We start from the raw sequence: 19,466 nt of genomic DNA, 5'->3' as shown, positions 1-19,466 counted from the left end.
GAGAATATTTCATTTTGCACAGTGTATCTATGGATGTTTAACAGGAGGGCGAGCTCTAGAAATAGCGGCTCTGGGATCCGCCTGGAAGATCCCTGCTCCGTGTCAGTGACATTAAACATTCACATATACTATGAGCTGCAAAGTGCTCGTCCTGTAGATTGTTTACTCGAGCTGGATTTCCAATCACCGCAGAAGGTTTACTAAAGCGCTGCATTACTGACTTATTTATGATGGAAATTTAGACGGCAAATACGGAGCTGTCAGCAGCCGCTGGATAAATAGTCCTGACAAGCATTAATAACAGCGGAGGATGAGCGCAGTTATGAGACGTAAACTACACTCCTGGATTGTATTTACAGTTCTCTGCCAGCCGCAAGAGACCGAGAGCTGCCCAGAGCCCCTACACTCCCTTCTGTAGGGTCCCTGCCAAATGTCACATCCCATAAATCTATAACCGCACTATGAATTAGGGTATAGGACACATGAGGATGGGGCCAGGGCACGCAGACATCTGACCATGGAGCAATGACCAGTTGGCACTTGGTGGGGCGAAACAATGGCAGGCTGTCATCTACAGCGCCTGTGCGAACCTATGTATCTCCATGATAACAGACAACAAACACTGTAGTCTGAAGGCCCAGTCACACACAGTGACTTACCAGCGATCCCGAAAGCAATGTGACCTGATAGGGATCGCTGGTAAGTCGCTGGTGAGATGTCACACAGTCAGACCTTACCAACGATGCAGGAACGATACAGGTCGCAGTAGCGACCTGTATAACGATCTCAGCAGTCCCTGTGACTCTGTCACACAGTGTCAAACACAGCGATGTGTCCTGCCCAGCAGGACATCACCTTTGAAGAAAATGGCCTGGACCATTTTGCAACGACTAGAGATCTCACAGCAGGGGCCTGAGCGCTGGTAGATGTCACACATAACAAGATCGCTAACGGGGGTCACAGAAACCGTGTCTCAGCAGCGATCTCGCTAGCGATCTCGTTATGTGTGACGGTACCTTTAGTCTACAGCTATTCCCCTTCCATTGCACAATATAAATGTATGAAAGGTACAATGGTGGGGACTGATAATTGGCTGCAGGTTCAGACATTTGAGAAATTGGGGATTTAAGGAAAGCCTTTAAATTAGGGAAATAAGTTTTTGCTTATGCAATATAGCCTCTTCAGAGGACAAGGAAATCTCAATCCACCTATTGAAAATGGAAATCCTAAAACTTAATATCGACTCTCTAACATACCTGATGCATGACTTAAGATAAGAAGCCAAGTCAGGCACTTCATTTGCAGACACGCATTTCAGGTATTTACGCGTTTCAGGTATTTGGCTATCAGTGCATATCAGGAGGTCGGATTTGGCTGGGTGAGAGGCCTTTGACTGAGTTTAAGGGGTAAAGTTTCTGCTTGTGAAGAGTGCGAAGTCTGTGTAAGGAGCCTTATAAGCCATGCAATGCTCCTTTGGGAATGCAAACATGCAAATAACCTCTTCAGAGGAACTCTAGTGCCACCTGTAGGAAGTACCAGTCCAAAACATGAATATCAGCCCTATTTGGTACATGACATAACTTGGAATAAGAAGCCAAAGCAGACACTTCATTTGCAGATACATGTTGTGGGGATTTTGCCCCTCATCAGTGCAAAGCAGAACTGATTTGGCTGGGTAAGTGGCCTCTAATGGGATTTAAGGAGTACAATTTCTCCTTGTGGAGTGTGACGATTTGGCAAATAAATACTTTGCTAAGAAATTTAAATATGCAAATAGCCTCAGAGATATCAATTCAAAACATGGGGATGCATGTTTTGCTCATAGCCTCAAAAAAAGCTCCCTCAGGGCATTACAAGGTACATTCACATGTATAATGCCTTCAACTGGTCTTAGCCCTTATTAAGGTTTTTAGAAAATACTTCTTGGCTACCAGTTTTGTGGTCACAGCTTGTACCTCCACGGTCGTCTAAGGAAAGGCAAATATCTTCATGTCTCCGTCTCAACATGTTTTCCGACATTGAAACATTTTGGATGCCTCATTGCGGCCTAAAAGAAGAGGGCATTGCCACTTTGGCCACCATTTCCCGCCATTCCATTATTTCCTCGGCTTCCTCTTTAAGGTGCTGCCATTTAGCGGGGTGTAATGAGCACGTAGCTCTCGAGATCCTCCGTCATTATGACTTTGTCACAGAATCTTTGTTCTACATCGCTCCGTCCCCTGTGTTCTGGGCAGAGATAGGAAAGGTCGGATCATCTCCCTGGAAGATACAGCCACGTGTTCATTGTAATTGTAGACTTCTTCCTGACAGTCAATAATTCAGTCTAAGACACACAATGAAGGCAGCACACCGCTGCCATTTTTTATGCGGTGGCAGAAAATAACAATTCATTCCTGTGAGGAAGCAAGACTTTTTCTAGCGGCTGATTCTGCTACATGATCGCAGAACAAAAGACTGATGAGGGAGCGCCGCTCATTAATCATTAGTGTCATTTGTCACCGCTTCTCGGAGATGACAACGTACTCCGTACCTGCATGTGACTAAGATCCCGCTCCTCTATTCCAGATAAGACAAATTAATCTCCACATCCTCTAAGTGCCCCACGAGTGGAATACTATTGTATGTGAACCGCTCGAAACACCCACCCCATAAAGCCTGACACCGCCATGACAGGTGCCGCAGGCAGGGATGGCTCTACCTTCAGCTGACCTCTTTTTGCTGGCGCCAGCAGACATATTTGTATGATCTGTGGAGATTCGGTTCTTTCTGTTGTGAATAAATGTGATGACAACTCTACCATTTTGGAGAATATGACTAAAAAGGGACCTGTCATGTTGAAAATGGTATCTGATCTGCAGGCGGGATGTTATATAGCAGGAGGAGCTCACATTTTGTTTAGTGTAGCTTGTATGATATTCATTGAAATCCATCGTGTTTTGTATGTATCCAGTGGGCGGCCCAACTCCTTGGTCCAGGGGGCGGCCCAACTCCTTGGTCCAGGGGGCGGCCCAACTCCTTGGTCCAGGGGGCGGCCCAACTCCTTGGTCCAGGGGGCGGCCCAACTCCTTGGTCCAGGGGGCGGCCCAACTCCTTGGTCCAGGGGGCGGCCCAACTCCTTGGTCCGGCGGGCGGCCCAACTCCTTGGTCCGGCGGGCGGCCCAACTCCAGGTCCAGATGGCTTCCCTACTCATTGATTAACTTCCCTGTATTACTGTATGCAGAGAGAGTTGTCACAGTCTGAATAGGACAGCCCACTGGACTCATATAAGCTGCAAACACCAGGAACTTCAATGAATAAAATGCCACTAAACCCATATATCATTGCCTTTAACATCTCGCTGTCTCTGGGACTATAAGCATTTTGTTTCAAGCAATAGAAATCTGCTTCATGTCAATACATTTCTAATTTGCTTGTCATTACATAGACTATTTCAATGAAATATGTAAACTACGCCAACTCTATATGTATAATGCTAGGTGTTATTTTTCTAGTCATATGCCCATGTTACGATTGGCAATAGTCATACCTAGTATACAGAAGCGGACACGGGCAGAGGAGGCCCCTGTGCAAGAACAATATATGGGCCTTTTCAGTCCAATAGCTCAAAATACTGCACAGTTCCACCTGTTTTGGGCTTTTTTGGCAGCTGTGTTGCTAAGCCCATGCTAGTATGACCATGCCGGTTATCTTAAGGATGTTTTGGAGCGCTCATTTTCTGATCTTATCGATTGCTTTCTGTAACCTGTGCAGAGTTAATGCTGCTCTCTACAATCTAGGAGGAGCAAATACTAAGAAAACTGATCACTCCATCAATGCTGCACTCCTGCGCTCCTTTTTTTGTGCTTTTATTTTACTAACTGTTCCTATACCCAATGTGGCATTTCATACATGATCTTTCCACACTCCAAAAAGATTGGATAGGTAACGTGGCCACTGCTCTGATTGCAACCCAAAGATCCAGTGCTGCAAGGTAATAGTGCTGAATGTGAGCACCATGTGAAAGCTTTGCAATTAAATAATTCAGAATAAGAAGCATAAATGCATTATAAGCGCAGGAAGCCTTTTCTTCGTCTCTGCAAAAATATACTGCTATCCCCTGTATGGGAGAGAACTGCTTTGTTACAAATTTCTAGTAATGCGCGGCCAGTTTTACACATCCAACATGTATGTATCACAGCATCTGACCTAGGTTTTGGTCAGGAGACCCACAGCTATCAGCCTCATTATAGACCCGCAACTGGTCTGAAGATCCTTTTTCAGGCTTGTTACACATACTGGTCCCTTTTCATCTCTTGAGATTCATTAAGTCACATTTCTTGTCTTGTATTTGCTGACATTTTTGGGCCTCTTTCTTTAAAATGGCGCACATTGCTCATTAATTTGGTTCAAAATCAAAAATGCTCTTTATTTCTGTCTAGAACCAGTTATTGCAACTTTTTAGCATCAAAAGTTGCAAACTCCCTTAAGGCCCCCTTCACACGTCCGTGATAAAAACGCACGTTTTTCACAGTCCGTGTTGAAGGTACATATGGCCCTCCGTGTGCCATGATTTGGGCACATGTGTGCTATCCATGATAGCACACAGAGATCAGCAACTTTTTACTCACCTGTCCCCAGTGCTTCTGTCCACGACGCTGCTGCTTCCGGGTCCGCGGTGCAGTGAATATTCATGAGCATAATGAGCGAGCCCGGAAGCAAGTGACAGCAGCGCCGAAGACCGCATTGCTGGAGACAGGTGAGTATAGAAAAGCATTTTATTTCAAAGACTCGTGTTTTCTCCGGTATGAGTCCCACTGTTGTCACACGGATCACATCAGTGTGTGGTCTGTGTGACATCAGTGCTGCCGGAGAAAAACTGACTTGTCTCCCTCCAGAACACATTGACACACGTGTGCTAACTTAACAACTTAAAAAAAAATGGAGCAAAGCACAAAACTTATAGAGAATAAGAAAGTAAAAAAAAAAAAAGAGCAAATTACTCCAGAAAAGGCAGAGCCAGAGCAGTGCTGAATCGGGGCCGTTGTGTTGCAAGTTTAAGAATGATCCCAAAAGCTCTTATGGTAACTGGTTGCACGTCCTCCATTTTTCCAATATGTGACCTACAACTTTTGCAAGCTTTTTTCTTGAAATACTTTTGCTTTTGTGAACATTTTGCTATTACCCGATTGGCTAAACAAAATGAAGTGAATCATTTAATATAGACCTTAAAAAAAATGACTGGGATAATGTGACCGCCCAGGTAAGCGCTGATCCCCGCAGTGATCCATGACTGTGACTGTGTAAGCTGCCCCTCCATCCATCCCCTTAGACAGCTCGTTAATCACAGCCAGGATCTCGCTGGCCATTCTCTTGTTTTTATAGGTCAATTAAAACATATTACCTTTCATTGTAGGGATTTAGAGGTAATAAAAAATGTGAAATGGCTCTGCCCTGCAATCCGTTCATCCAGACTTGATGGATCTGTCATTAACTGACATAAATGTGTCTGCCGCTTGTGCTCAGGAATGAGACGTATGTGTGTTCATATATAAGTAGCGAGATGGCGAAAGCTCAATATCTGCAAGAATGATCCAAGTATTGTATTATACATGTATTCTTAAAGGGAATATGTAAGCAGGTTTTGCTACCTCATCCAAGAGGGGCATTTTGTAGGCAAAGAGTCCCTGAGTTCAATGATGTATCACTTATATTTCTGTGTGCAGCCGTTCTGACACATTGAAAGTGTAGCAGAGTTCTGGGGGCTGTCCCCACCTGCACCAGGCTTTCAGTGTACATTTCCATAGACAGAAGCTGAATTTAAAGCTGCTAATCTCAGAAGGCGGACTCCGACTAGAGCTCATGAGCTGCTGAGATCCACTAATAATAAAGATAACAGGCTTAAGCTAACATTGCAGGTAAACAAAAAAAAGACTGTGCGATAACAGAGACAAGGTTGAATTCTCTGTTTTAACTATTGCAGCATGCTGTCTTCAGATTACATTGCAGAAACCTGTTGACAGAGTCCCTTTAAGTCCCCCACCCCCACCACTAACCCAAGTAATTCGGGGAGCAGAGTAAAAATAGGGGTGCTGGCAGCAGCTCAGCCCAGTGCAAACTCTGTATAATTCAAGTTGTGTCACAGCAAATATTGTATTGGGGGCCCTGGCATCACATCTAAAATGGGTGGTCCCTCTGTCAGAGCGCTCTGACTGCTTTACTTTAACCTCCTGCTGGCAGGACATGGGGCCGTCATGTCTGCACGGTAGCTTATTCCACACCACAAATCAGCTGCTAATTTGAATCGCGTCCAAAACCCACCAGATTTAAACATTATGTTCGTTCTCCTCCCGCGAACCACAATCCAAAGCAGCCCTGTGGAGTGTCTGCCGGGCTGCTAAGTGTCTGCCGGGAGCACACAGAGCAGTCGTGTTCATGTAAACTGGGCCAGGGGGGAGGATCACGGGTAATTTATTTCACTTTATCTCCAAAACCCTTAAACTGAATGTACCTTATCCTCTGATCTTAACATATCGAAGGAATTTTTCCATAAGATAAGGAAAATTGGCTCCAGCCTGATTTGGAGGGGGTGGGTCGGGGGGGGCTTTCTGTGTTTTAACATTGTAAGTCTGTACAGTTCAACATATTCTACAAATTATAACTCACTTTTAGGATATATCCTTGTCGTGAAACTGAAATGACAAAGAAGGAGGGCGCAAATGGTGTCTTATCTGGTGGTACCAGAAAAAATTTAATTAGGTGCATTAACCTGGTGCGGTTGTGTTATAAACACAACCACTATAACCACGTGATAAGGATGGCTGCTGCAGAACCCAGGAAGATAGCGTTGCAGGAGATGGAAGAAAAGGGTTAATCCGCACAGCCAGAAGATCACTGAAGATCAATGGGGATTAAGATATCTGATTTTATTTTTCTATGCGTTTCAGAGCTGTATAACCCCTTCTTCAGGAACAAAAATCAATAATGTACATAATGAATGTAGATTATGGATTTTTTTTCCTGAAGAAGGGGTTATACAGCTCCGAAACGCGTGGCACAATAAGATCTGTTGTCTTAATCCCCATTGATCTTCAGTGATCTTCTGGCAGCGCGGATTAACCCTTTTCTTCCATCTCCTCCAAGGATATATATTTGTGTTGTATATGCTGCAGAAACTTGGCAGTGGGAAAATATGTTCAGATATTGATACAACAACACTGTGAATTTCACACATTTCACCTTCTGCAGGACAAATTGTGGATTTTAAATTTACAGCAAATCCCCTCTGCGGATTTTCTTCACCAACGATGGATGAGATTTTGTGAAGTCTCACCCACAATACTGATACTGTAATATAGACGTCCACTAATGGCACATTTTGACAAGTAGATAATCGGCAAACGAGATTTCGTAGCCCTACAGGGGCATGCTAACATGCTATTCCATGCCCATTGTCTAACATTGCCGTCGCATCAGACGCCAGGCAGTATCAGAAGTCTCCGCACTTACGGTCATGTACACTATGAAGCCGGGTGTAGGCGTCCCATCTTCACAAAGGTCTAGTGCGCATATCCGAAAGTGTCTGGGACTTCTGATCAAGCGCACTGCCCGGCGTCTGATGCGGAGACAATGGACACAGGTACACATGTCACTGCCGATGATGATGTTGGGCAATGGGCATTGAATAGCATGTTAGCACGACCATGTGGCCGTGCTAGCATGCTAACAGGGCAGAATGAACGGAGGAACTAACACCCTTGTGACTAGTCCATGGCCTCATTAGCATATCATAAAGGATCTTTGGAAATGTTTTTTTCTAAAGATCCCTTTATCTGTGCTACTACTGTAGATACAGGGACGGTTAGGCAGGGATTGGGCGGCACGGTGGCTCAGTGGTTAGCACTGCAGTCTTGCAGCGCTAGGGTCCTGGGTTCAAATCCCACCAAGGACACAATCTGCAAGGAGTTTGTATGTTCTCCCCGTGTTTGCATGGGTTTCCTCCGGGTTCTCCGGTTTCCTCCCACACTCCAAAGACATACAGATAGGGACTCTAGATTGTGAGCCCCAATGGGGACAGTGTTGCCAATGTATGTAAAGCGCTGTGGAATTAATAGCGCTATATAAATGAATAAAATTATTATTATTATTATTATTAGCAATATGCACCCATAACTGCTTGTGTTTCTGGGTGCATATTGCACCTGACAGGTTCCCTTTAAAAAAATACTCTGGCATTTTATAGAAAAATAAACCTGGCTGCAATCGTGCACCCAGGCTTAGATTCATGCTGTCCGTGGTTTAACCAGCATAAATCAGCTGACAGGCTCCTTTGACAAGATTATTAACCTACAAGCAAGCTTAAAAATATATATAAATAACCAAACATATAAAAAAAGTTGTTAAAAACTTTATTAATAAATAATGGCATACAACAAATACATTACAAAATTACCCCATGAAAAAGCCCTGCTCAGTAAAACATTCAATTCACAATGTGAACAGGTTTGGAACTCACATAATAGTGCTAACAGTCACTCAGTAGTATAATAGATACCTGTGGACATAATGAGGCAGGCACACAGAAGAGACCTGAGCAGACACCGTGATGCACGTTTCGCTGTTTCGTCAGGGGGTTCCCTTTGTGTGTCTTGCAATAAACTTTCTTTTTAAAATTTCCTTTCTCACAGTTCTCTGGTTCATTGTTTCGTTTAGCAGCATTTTCATGTTCTGACACCTCGGCATCTTTCATGTCGTCCTAACCTTTTTGGCCAGTCGCTGAACACAGTGGTGACACAGTGACTTGATGACCACAGCATTAGTGTATTAGCAATAAATTGGAAGCTTCCAGTCATTGTATTACCTATCAGACCAGCAGGAGGCAGACGGGTTTGGGATCTCTCCCCTCCTTCCGCATCTCTCAGTCTGGTGTATTTCTCCTCTCCCTAGCAGCTGATTTTAAATGTACAAAACCCTTGTGTGCGTTTCCATTAGCTGCCCTACAGCATTGCAATCTACAATTTCCCCAAGGCTGTTGTGAAATATTGATGAAATTGCTGCTTTTGTGGCGTTCTGTGATACACTAAACATTTGTCTGATGTAAGCTGAGCTGGAATAAATATACGGCAGGACTTCAAAGGCCGCAAGACACGTTCTCCTCCACCGCCAGCCCACAATGTTCAAAAGCAACCAGAGGAAAGGAAGCTGCTCGCTTCGATATCCACCTGCCTGCATCGGGATAAATAACTTTGCCTAATTATTAGTTGTGCTCTCTTAACGTAGATTGTCATGACGTAAAACCTTCCCAATGACCTATGAAGACCTCAATGATGGCGACAATTGGGGTTTAATAATCTAGTCCTGGTGAAAAAAAAATTTTTGTTTGTTTTCTTTGTTAGTATGGATTTTGGAACAGTTCTCTATATACGTGTCCATCAGCGAGATGCGAAACTTGGGTGTTATGATGAGGTTTTAGCAAAATATACTATTCGTCTACTGCTTACATCACTAGTCTCCTTCCTTGATACAAATTGTAGAAGTAAAGTATAGTAAGTAAACGATGTAACTAGACAGTGATTTTTGCATTACTATTTATTGGGAACAACTACCTCTTATTGTAGGGCACAAAAGAGGTTCTTGTGAAAACAACCCCTGTTTAATTGGAGGGGAAAGCCATGTCTGGTCATAGAGTATTACATATAGGCTATTCAAAGAAATGGCCAACCATGTAATACATGGACAACCCATGTTCTCTAGAGAGCGAGCAACTCTGTTCTAGTTCATACAGGGGGTTTCACCACTAAGGACTCCTCTCTAATAACCTCAATCTACTCTAATAGGTTAAATAGACAGCTGTTGTCCTCCTATTTAAAGAAGACCTGTCAATTGCTCAAAAACCTAAGTTAAATTTCTTGTAAAATCCTTGAGCTCCCCAGTTTTGATGCTCTGTTCCGTTTTGTGCTATATCGCTACATTTCAAAGATATTCACATTTGTTTCTTTTGGCGTACAGTATGTGAAATTTCTGCTTGCAGACCAACTGGGCTTCAGAGTCTTCTCTGGGGGCGTGTGTTTTCACCCCTCCCTCCCAGACGCTGCCAATCACAGCTCAGCAGCATGAGAGACTGATCATCTGCTGAGCTGTGATTGGCAGCTTAATAGAAGAAGGTGTAAAGACCCACGCCCTAAAAGAAGACTGTAAATCAAGCAGAGATTTCACATACTGTGCCCTAAAAGGGATTTTAATCTCAACTTTTTAAGCAAGTGAAAGGCCCTCTTTAAGTAAGCTCACCTGTCACTGTCATATGTTGTTTAAGGGGTTCTCTTATGTCTTACATGGACTACTGAGAGTGCTTCAGATGTGCTATGAAAATTCAACATGTCCTTACCTTCTGCACTGGGAGCAGTCTTTTTTTTTTATCGTAGTTCAATTGCTTTAAAGGCATAAATGTGGAATAAAATTTAGATGAGTTTTGTAGAAATGTGATGCAGCATTGATTAGTGGTAAGGAAAGCCTAGATTGACTTTGCTTGTTTTTGTATCTGCAGGTTATTTCCAAGATGGAGAAGAGGATTTGAAGGATGACAGTGTCAAGGATGATGAGGAAGAGGATGATGATAGCAACTCCACTGCTCTGCCCCAGGACAGTGCCTACTCTCCCACAGATGAGGAACAAGAGGTAGTTGGGGACCTCAAGCAGAGCCTCAGTTTCCAGAATTCCCCAGGAAGTCTCATATGCAATCAAGATGGGGAAAGTGAATCCTTGATGAGCGATGCCAGTGATCAGGTGACAGATGTAAAAAGCGTATCTTCTAAAGATGCTCAGGACCAAAAAACAGACCCGCTCCCCCGGCTCCAGCCAGAGGGGCCCGACTGTATGGATAAAATGAAGATGGCCTATGCCAACATCTTATCTGATTCTTACTGGACAAATTTAGGACTAAGTCTTAAGGTGCCTCCTGCTGAGAGGAAGCCTTGCGAAAATCGCAATGGAGCCAGTAAAGGTGAATTTGATTGGCATCAAGATGCACTCTCAAAAAGTTTACAGCAAAACTTACCCTCAAAATCAATTTCTAAACCAAACCTCTTCAGTTCTGTTCAGTTGTACCGTCAAAACTCCAAAATGTATGGCACAGTCTTCACAGGAGCCAGCAGGTTCCGTTGCAGACAGTGCAGTGCTGCCTACGACACCTTGGTGGAACTTACTGTGCATATGAATGAGACGGGCCATTATCAAGATGATAATCACAAGAAAGACAAGCACAGACCTACAAATTATTCCAAACCCCGAAAAAGGGCATTTCATGATATGGACAAGGAGGATGCCCAGAAAGTTTTGAAGTGCATGTTTTGTGGAGACTCTTTTGATTCTCTCCAAGATCTAAGTGTCCATATGATAAAAACAAAGCATTACCAAAAAGTGCCTTTGAAGGAACCTATCCCCAGCATCTCATCCAAAATGGTCTCCTCAGCAAAAAAACGTGTATTTGAAGTGACTCGGCCATGCTCACCAGATTCAACCACCGGTTCTTTTGTGGAACATTGTTCCACTCAGAAGAACTCACAGCTGTCCTCTAACAATCGATATGGTTATCAGAATGGTGCCAGCTATACTTGGCAGTTTGAAGCTTGTAAATCTCAAATTTTAAAGTGCATGGAATGCGGTAGCTCACACGACACTTTGCAGCAACTCACGACGCACATGATGGTCACTGGACATTTCTTGAAAGTTACCAATTCAGCCTCAAAGAAAGGTAAGCAGTTGGTCTTGGACCCTCTTGCTGTAGAAAAGATGCAGTCACTCTCAGACTCGCCCTCAAGTGACAGCCAGTCAAAGCCATCAGCAAGTTCTCCATCGGGAGGATTAACATCTGAAATCTTGACCAGTAAAGAATGTAAAATGGATATGTCGGAAGACAGTAACAAGGATGAAAAAATGGACACAGCTGACGAACATGAAGATGTTCTGGAAAAACCCTTAGATCCAACACTTAAATACCAGTATCTAAGGGAAGAGGACTTGGAAGATGGCTCAAAGGAAGGTGGAGATATCTTAAAATCTCTAGAAAACACTGTAACCTCGGCTATTAACAAAGCCCAAAATGGAACACCAAGCTGGAGTGCATACCCCAGCATTCATGCCGCATATCAACTTTCTGATGTCATGAAACCCTCAGCTTCCCTTGGCTCTCAAGTAATGCAGATGAGGCCAACCTTCTCAAATAAATTTAGACCAATTGCTCCTAAGTGCAAATCGGCACCCCTTTCCTCAAACAGCCCCTCAGAACATCAGTCTACACTAGTGAAGGAGGAGTCTGAGGACACAGAGTCTGAAAGAGAATCGTCAAAAGAGACCATAATGCCAGAGAGAACACAACCGGATAAAAGTGAGGATTCACCAAAAGAGGAAGTTTTGACAGAGTCGCCAGAAAAAGAACCGTGCTCCCCAAAACATGAAGAAAAAACTAAACAAAACTGTGAAAAAGAAAAATCTAATATCCTGGAACATATCGAGTCACCAATAGGACGAGAAGAATGTTCTTCATTACGAAGTTCAGCAAATCATTCTCCTGATATTCCTTGTGTAAATCCTCTCAGCGCTCTACAGTCTGTCTTAAATAATCATTTGGGGAAAGCTTCGGAGTCATTAAGACCTGCATCAAATTCAAGTTCCACAAGCTTAATTTCCATGTTTCAGAAGTCTCCAGTCAGTAGATTAGAAAAACCAGCAGTATGTTTGACACCACCAAAACCTACCCGCCATTATTTATTCGAAACCAGTGATCAACCAATAGATCTAACCAAATCTAAAAATAAAAAAATGGAATCCTCCAAAGCTCAGTCGTGCACGTCTCCTCCTCAGAAACATGCTCTGTCTGACATAGCTGATATGGTAAAGATTTTGCCTAAAGCTACCACCCCAAAGCACGTTGCTTCTTCTAGAATGGCCTCCATGAAACTAGAGATGGATTCCCGGCGCTTTGAAGAAGTCTCAACAGAGGTTTCATCTCTACATAAAAGGAAGGGAAGACAATCCAACTGGAATCCTCAGCATCTCCTCATCTTGCAAGCTCAATTTGCCTCAAGTCTCTTTCAGACATCAGAGGGGAAATATTTGTTATCGGACCTTGGGCCTCAAGAACGTATGCAGATTTCTAAGTTCACTGGACTTTCTATGACTACCATCAGCCACTGGCTGGCCAATGTAAAATATCAGCTTCGAAAGACCGGTGGGACAAAATTCTTGAAAAACATGGACAAGGGACATCCTGTATTTTATTGCAGTGACTGTGCATCTCAGTTTAGAACCCCCTTGAGCTATATAGCCCACCTCGAGACTCATCTTGGGTTTCAAATGAAAGATATGAACAGGCTGGCTGTGGAACAGCAAACCAAGGTAGAGAAGGAGATCTCAAGGGTAGCTGTACAGAGGTCACCTCAACCGGTGGCTACCGAAGAAGACACAGACTCTAAGTTTAAGTGTAAATTGTGTTGTAGGACATTTGCCAGCAAGCATGCGGTTAAGCTGCACCTAAGCAAAACACACAGCAAATCCCCAGAACATCATTCACAATTTGTGGCTGAAGTGGACGAGGAATAGTTTGTAAAAAAAAAAAAAAAAAAAAATTCCAGACTGAACAGTTTATGGCCCCACAGAACAGCTTGTTTCATGGAAGTAGTGAACCTGTCGAGATGTAAGGGTCTGTCGATGTATATACTGGTCTGCTATCTACCTTTGTTGGGTGGGTCATCTCCTATCACATTTCCTAGGAAGCTGCTGCTATATCGTTCTCCGTGGGGGGAACTGCATCACTCCTAATTTAGTTGCAACTTAACGCATTGTCCATACATTGCAAGAAACCAAAATGTTACATTCCGGCAGATTATAATCTGTGTAGCTCATAGTAAATTTAAGGGGACGTATCACTAATGGTCACAAGACCGCCTGATACCACAAGGACGCTCATCACTGGGTCATTCAGTCTCAACTTTCTTTTCAAGTATAAAACATTCACCCATCTTTTTCATTATCACTTTAGAGGCCTCTCTGGGGTTTTGTTGGAAGTTAGGAAAATATATATTTATCATCAAAAGTTGAATTCTAATGCGGTTCTTGAAGTTTGTGCTCCGATGTTAGTAGACTCTGGGGTTTCGGCCGCTGTTGTTTCTTTACATCCAAAAAGGATTTTTTTTTTTTTTTTCCTCCTGTGCTCACCTTTTTGAAAGTGAATATCTTGAAGATGTTTCGTAAGACATTACAATCTGTGGATGGCGCAAAGGAACATGCCCCAGCCGGCTAGTGGGTGCTGCATACTGGATACAAAAGGCAACAAAGTTCCAACACTCATCTTCAATAGATATAAAAGAAAAAAAACTTTGATTTTCCATTAAATAATTATTAAATCGCAAACATCTCAAGTTCATAAAAATATAGTCATATTTTCCAACGCATTTTGAACCTATGATTTTGTGAGGTTCTTAATTTTGGCATGAAAAAGGGGCAATAATTTGAATATATATTTAAAATCAACTATTGAAGTAAAAAAAAAGTAGAAAAGTAGAAGTGTAAAATTGTCCCAAGATGTCCTATTCCAAAGTGCTACAGTATCATTACTGAAAATGATAACTGATCAATGTTTTATATGGTCCACCAGGTTTATGGACACTGAGATTATGGTACAAATGTCTACATTTTAAAGTTGGAGAAAAATAAAAATTCAATAATAAGAAGGGGGAAAAACAAGTTTTTCACAACTTTCACAGCTAGACTATTTTTCTTCCTTTTCATGCCATGAATTAGAACCTCTCAAACATGTAGGCTATTATGGCTATTATTATTTCTTTTTGTGAGCTTTGCAAATTTTTATCCCACTGAATCTTAAAATAGTATAATAAAGGAGCAAAGTTTTGTTTTTTTTTTATTCAGAAGCTGATTGCTGGAACGTCATTCCTTTTTTCCATATGCACAGCCATAGACCAGCTGAACACCAAAATAAATCTATGCATAGAGCATTACTGCCACTCCTGTCCACAGCCGTGCTCTCTAAATCCTCACTTCTGGTCACTACTTTTCATAGAAAACCAATTTACATAAAAAGGGGATCAGCCTGTAAATACATTACTTTTCTCATTTTGATCCTCCGTTACAGCCGGCATTATTCTTACTTCGGAGCTACACTCACTATATTGAGCGGCTTTAGAATGAAAATCAGCCTTTTAAGCTTGGGTCTCTCTAGACCAGTGGTTCCCAAACTCCAGTTCTCACGGCCCCCAAAAGGTCATGTTTTCAGAACTTTTTTTTTTATATTGTCTAATAATTTTATCACCTGTTAAATGCTAAGGAAATCCTGAAAATGTGATCTGTTAGGGGGCTGCAATGCCTGGAGTTTGGGAAACACTTGAGATACTTTCTGCAGTATTGAGTGCAGCTCTGGAGTTAGTAATTAAGTAGCACCATTAGCTTAAATAAGCAGCAGCATTAGCACCACTGAGAAGAGAAGATCGGACACTAGGATTGATCTCTTTAAAGGGAACCTGTCAGCAAGTTTTTCCCTTATAAGCTGCGGCCACCACCAGTGAGCGCTTATATACAGCATTCCAGAATACTGTATATAAGAGCCCAGGCCACTCTGTAGAATGTAAAAATCACCATTACAATACTCACCTAGGGGACGGTTTGGACCGTTGGGTGTCGCTGCTCTCGGTCTGGCACCTCCTCCATCTTGATCGCCGTGCTCCTGACCAGCCCTTTGTCCATGACGTGTCCTGCGTCATTCAAGGTCAAAGACCACATGCGCACGTCAATACTTTGATCTGCCCTCAGCTAGGTAGATCAAAGTTCACATGCGCTGGAGCACAATAGAGGCCTCTGTGTGAATGACGCAGGACGTGTCATGCTCGTGGAGCTTGGGCAGGAGGACGGCGGTCGCACAAGATGGGGGAGGCGCCAGATTGCGAGCAGCGACAGCGATCAGACTGGACCGCCCCCTAGGTGAGTATTATAAAGGTATTTAAGTTCTACAGAGCGGACTCGGCTCTTATATACAGTATTCTGGACGCTGTATATAAAGGCTCAATGGTGGTGGCTGCAGCTCGTAAGGAAAAAAACTGGTGTCAGGTCCTCTTTAAGGCCATCATCCGAAAGATACAGTGCAAGACCCTCATTTTATGGGTGATCATTCAAGAGCGGTGGGGGGGTCTTAGGCAGCATGGCAGACTGGAAAGCTGCGTTGTTAGTCATAGCAATTTACCAAGTATGAAGGGCGCTTCAGAGCCAGGACACACCGGGACCTGCTGCAATTAGCCATGGATTCTGACCAGTGACTGTGTGACATTGGTGGATGCACTATGCACTTTACATCATTGTATGACAATAGGGACCCTGCTGGCTGCAGTGTAAGGGCCCCATATGATACCCGCTCTGCTCACGTTATCCACCTATGTGACAGAAGCATTGCAATAATATCACTTTTTTACTGTTTCATCATCTACCAAATTTTCAGCTGCACCTAATATACTGCAGTCCAGATTTCCCCGGGGCGGACCACCCCGGTAGAATAAACTCAACCTATAGTAGCCTCTACTTTCCCTCGTAGTCTGTGTCTACACGGGATCAGGATAGACAACGTACATCAATTAGTGCCATATTGGAGTCACATCGCTTACTAATCCACGGGAAGACATTGTTACATGACCCATCTTTCCCCATTCATCTTTTTTACGTATGAATCACCCAGGGGGATAAGTTGCACGGTTGAAAGAATTGTACAACACATAACCACAGAAAGCGCGAAGAAGAAAAAAAAAAACATTTAGTCTTCGAGCAGAAGTAGAGATGCCATTTTCTTCCACAAGGGGGAGTCTTGCTTTCTCGGCTTACGTCTTACAAGAGAAATCTTCAGTCACAGGTTAAACTGAAATACGTTTCTTAGATCACCTTATGATTTCGGAGCTAAAATTCTACTGAGGTCTCCTCACTCGCCATTTAACGCTTTATTTCATGTTCTCTTCGGTTATTTTCATTGCTCAGTTTAGGACTGCAATGGGTTAAAAGTTAAAACCAATGCTCTTACTGTACATATATATATATATATATAATGACATTTTGCAGAGGGGGAGAAGCACAAACGAGCCAGAAGTGGGTGGTTATTTGCCTCGTTTATGAAGCATCCGTATTGGAGCGGTTCTGGTTTTGTACAGGACGGTCACTTGCTACAGATCTATCACTGATTTGCATAATGTAACTTATATAAAATGTTCTATGATACGTTGTTTAAGGCAAACACTTAATCTTAAGTTTGTAATATATAAAGCTGTAACGATTCATATTTAAGCAGGTTATAAATGATTAAAAAAAAAATGAATATTACTGTTCAGCTAATTAAACCGTTATTTTTTAATGATTGACGACTTTATTGTCCGATTATTTCCAGATGCATGCTTTAACACTGAATCCTTCAAATATAGAGTGTAGTCATGGAGTGACACATAGGCCTGTACATACAACAAGGCCTAAATGCCCAAGTTCTGGCCCCGGATACGCCTGGAACTGGATTACACACCAGTGTACTGGCCATGGAGTAGTATACATTTCATGCAATTCATCAACGTGCTTTTGATAGATTTCAAGGAACAGAAAAACATTTTGAAACGTTGCGACTTTTGGCGTTTTCACACCAGTCCCAGATACCTCTCTCAAAGTGGATCTGGGCGGGTCGTGGTGACGCCCGGCTGCCAAATTCATGAAATGTCATGCCATTGCTTGCTCCTCTTAATGAATTTGGTGCATCCTACACCACAATTCCCCATTCATTAAGATTTGCATTTACAATGGTAGTCTTAATGAATTGGCTCTATGAAGCAAAGTACAAAATATCTTTATATGAAATCCATAGCACATGGTGATTCAGAAATGCCCCATAAAGGAATATGGAAAGCTTATTACAGGTGCTATATGCATGAGGGCTTATTTTAGCGTCCATTCCCACAGGAAGCTGAAGGATAACTGCCTACATAGGCAGGTACTACTTTATGTGCATACATCATTTACAGCGGGAATGAAATGTGCAGTACTGTCCGTGCCTACATCATTTATAGAGGGAAACAGATGGGCAGTACCATCTGTGGCTACATCCTTTACAGACTGAGACAGGTGTAGATACTACTGTCTGTGCCTATGTCATTTACAGAGGGAGAAAGTTAGGCACTACTGTCTGTGCCTATGTCACTTACAGAGGGGAACAGGCTGGCTTTGCTGTCTGTGCCTACATTGTTTACAAAGGGTCCCTAGGTCACTTACAGTGGAATGCAGGTGGGCACTACTTTCTATACCTATACAATTTACAGAGGGAAACAGGTGAGCACTACTGCCTGTACCTACATAATTTACAGAGGGAGATAGACGGGCACTACTGTCTGTGCCTATGTCATTTACAGAGGGAGATAGACGGGCACTACTTTCTGTGCCTACATAATTCACAGAGGGTTCCTAGGTCACTAAGAGGGAAAGAGGCGGGCACTAATATCTGTGCCCACGTCATTTACAGAGGGAGACAGGCGGGCACTACTGCCTGTACCTACATTATTTATAAAGGAAATTGTGGCAGTACTATCTGTAACTGCATCATTTATGGGTCATGGCAGGGAGGCAGTGCTTTTGGTGGAACATGAATGACAATAGCTGAAAGCTGGTGTAAGGGAATGAGACTGAGCTCCACTTGTGTCTACATCTTAATTAAAGGCCAAGACAAGGCAGTGTTGTCTGCTCTAAAGGTAGCGTCACACTAAGCAACTTACCAGCGATCCCAACAACGATAGGGATCGCTGGTAAGTTGCTAGGTTGCTGGTGAGATGTCACACTGCGACGCTCCAGCGATCCCACCAGCAACCTGACCTGGCAGGGATCGCTGGAGCGTGGCTACACGAGTTGCTGGTGAGCTCACCAGTGACCAGCCCCCAGCGCCGCGTGGAAGATGCTGCGCTTGGTAACTAAGGTAAATATCGGTAACCAACCCGATATTTACCTTGGTTACCACTGCACGGAGCTACACGTGCAGAGAGCAGGGAGCAGCGCACACTGAGCGCTGGCTCCTTGCTCTCCTAGCTACAGCACACATGGGGTTAATTACCCGATGTATGCTGCAGCTAAATGTGCACAGAGCAGGGAGCAGCGCACACTGAGCGCTGGCTCCCTGCTTTCCTACTTACAGCACACATCGGGTTAATTACCTGATGTGTGCTGCAGCTAGCTACATGTGCACAGAGCAGGGAGCAGTGCACACTGCTTAGCGCTGGCTCCCTGCTCTCCTACTTACAGCACACATCAGGTTAATTAACCCGATGTGTCCTGCAGCTAGCTACATGTGCACAGAGCAGGAGCCGGCAGCACAGGCAGTGAGAGCGGCGGAGGCTGGTATCGAAGGTAAATATCGGGTAACCAAGGACAGGGCTTCTTGGTTACCCGATGTTTACATTGGTTACCAGCCTCTGCAGAA

General features: G+C 43.4%; 1 protein-coding gene across 2 annotated transcripts in view; it reads left to right on the top strand.

Moving 5' to 3' along the window:
• TSHZ2 (teashirt zinc finger homeobox 2) overlaps positions 1-17,375 on the top strand; it is a 197,104-nt gene extending 179,729 nt beyond the window's left edge. For both annotated transcript variants that reach the window (XM_075350590.1, XM_075350591.1), the window contains one exon: positions 10,521-17,375. In XM_075350590.1, the coding sequence (XP_075206705.1) occupies positions 10,521-13,573 (3,053 nt within the window). In that variant the 3' untranslated portion in view covers positions 13,574-17,375. The remainder of the gene's footprint in view (positions 1-10,520) is intronic.
• The last annotated feature ends 2,091 nt before the right edge of the window (positions 17,376-19,466 follow it).

Source organism: Anomaloglossus baeobatrachus, chromosome 5, assembly GCF_048569485.1.
Source record: "Anomaloglossus baeobatrachus isolate aAnoBae1 chromosome 5, aAnoBae1.hap1, whole genome shotgun sequence".
NCBI lineage: Eukaryota > Metazoa > Chordata > Amphibia > Anura > Aromobatidae > Anomaloglossus > Anomaloglossus baeobatrachus.
Note: the sequence above shows the minus strand (reverse complement) of the source record. Positions and strands in the feature narration are given on the sequence as shown.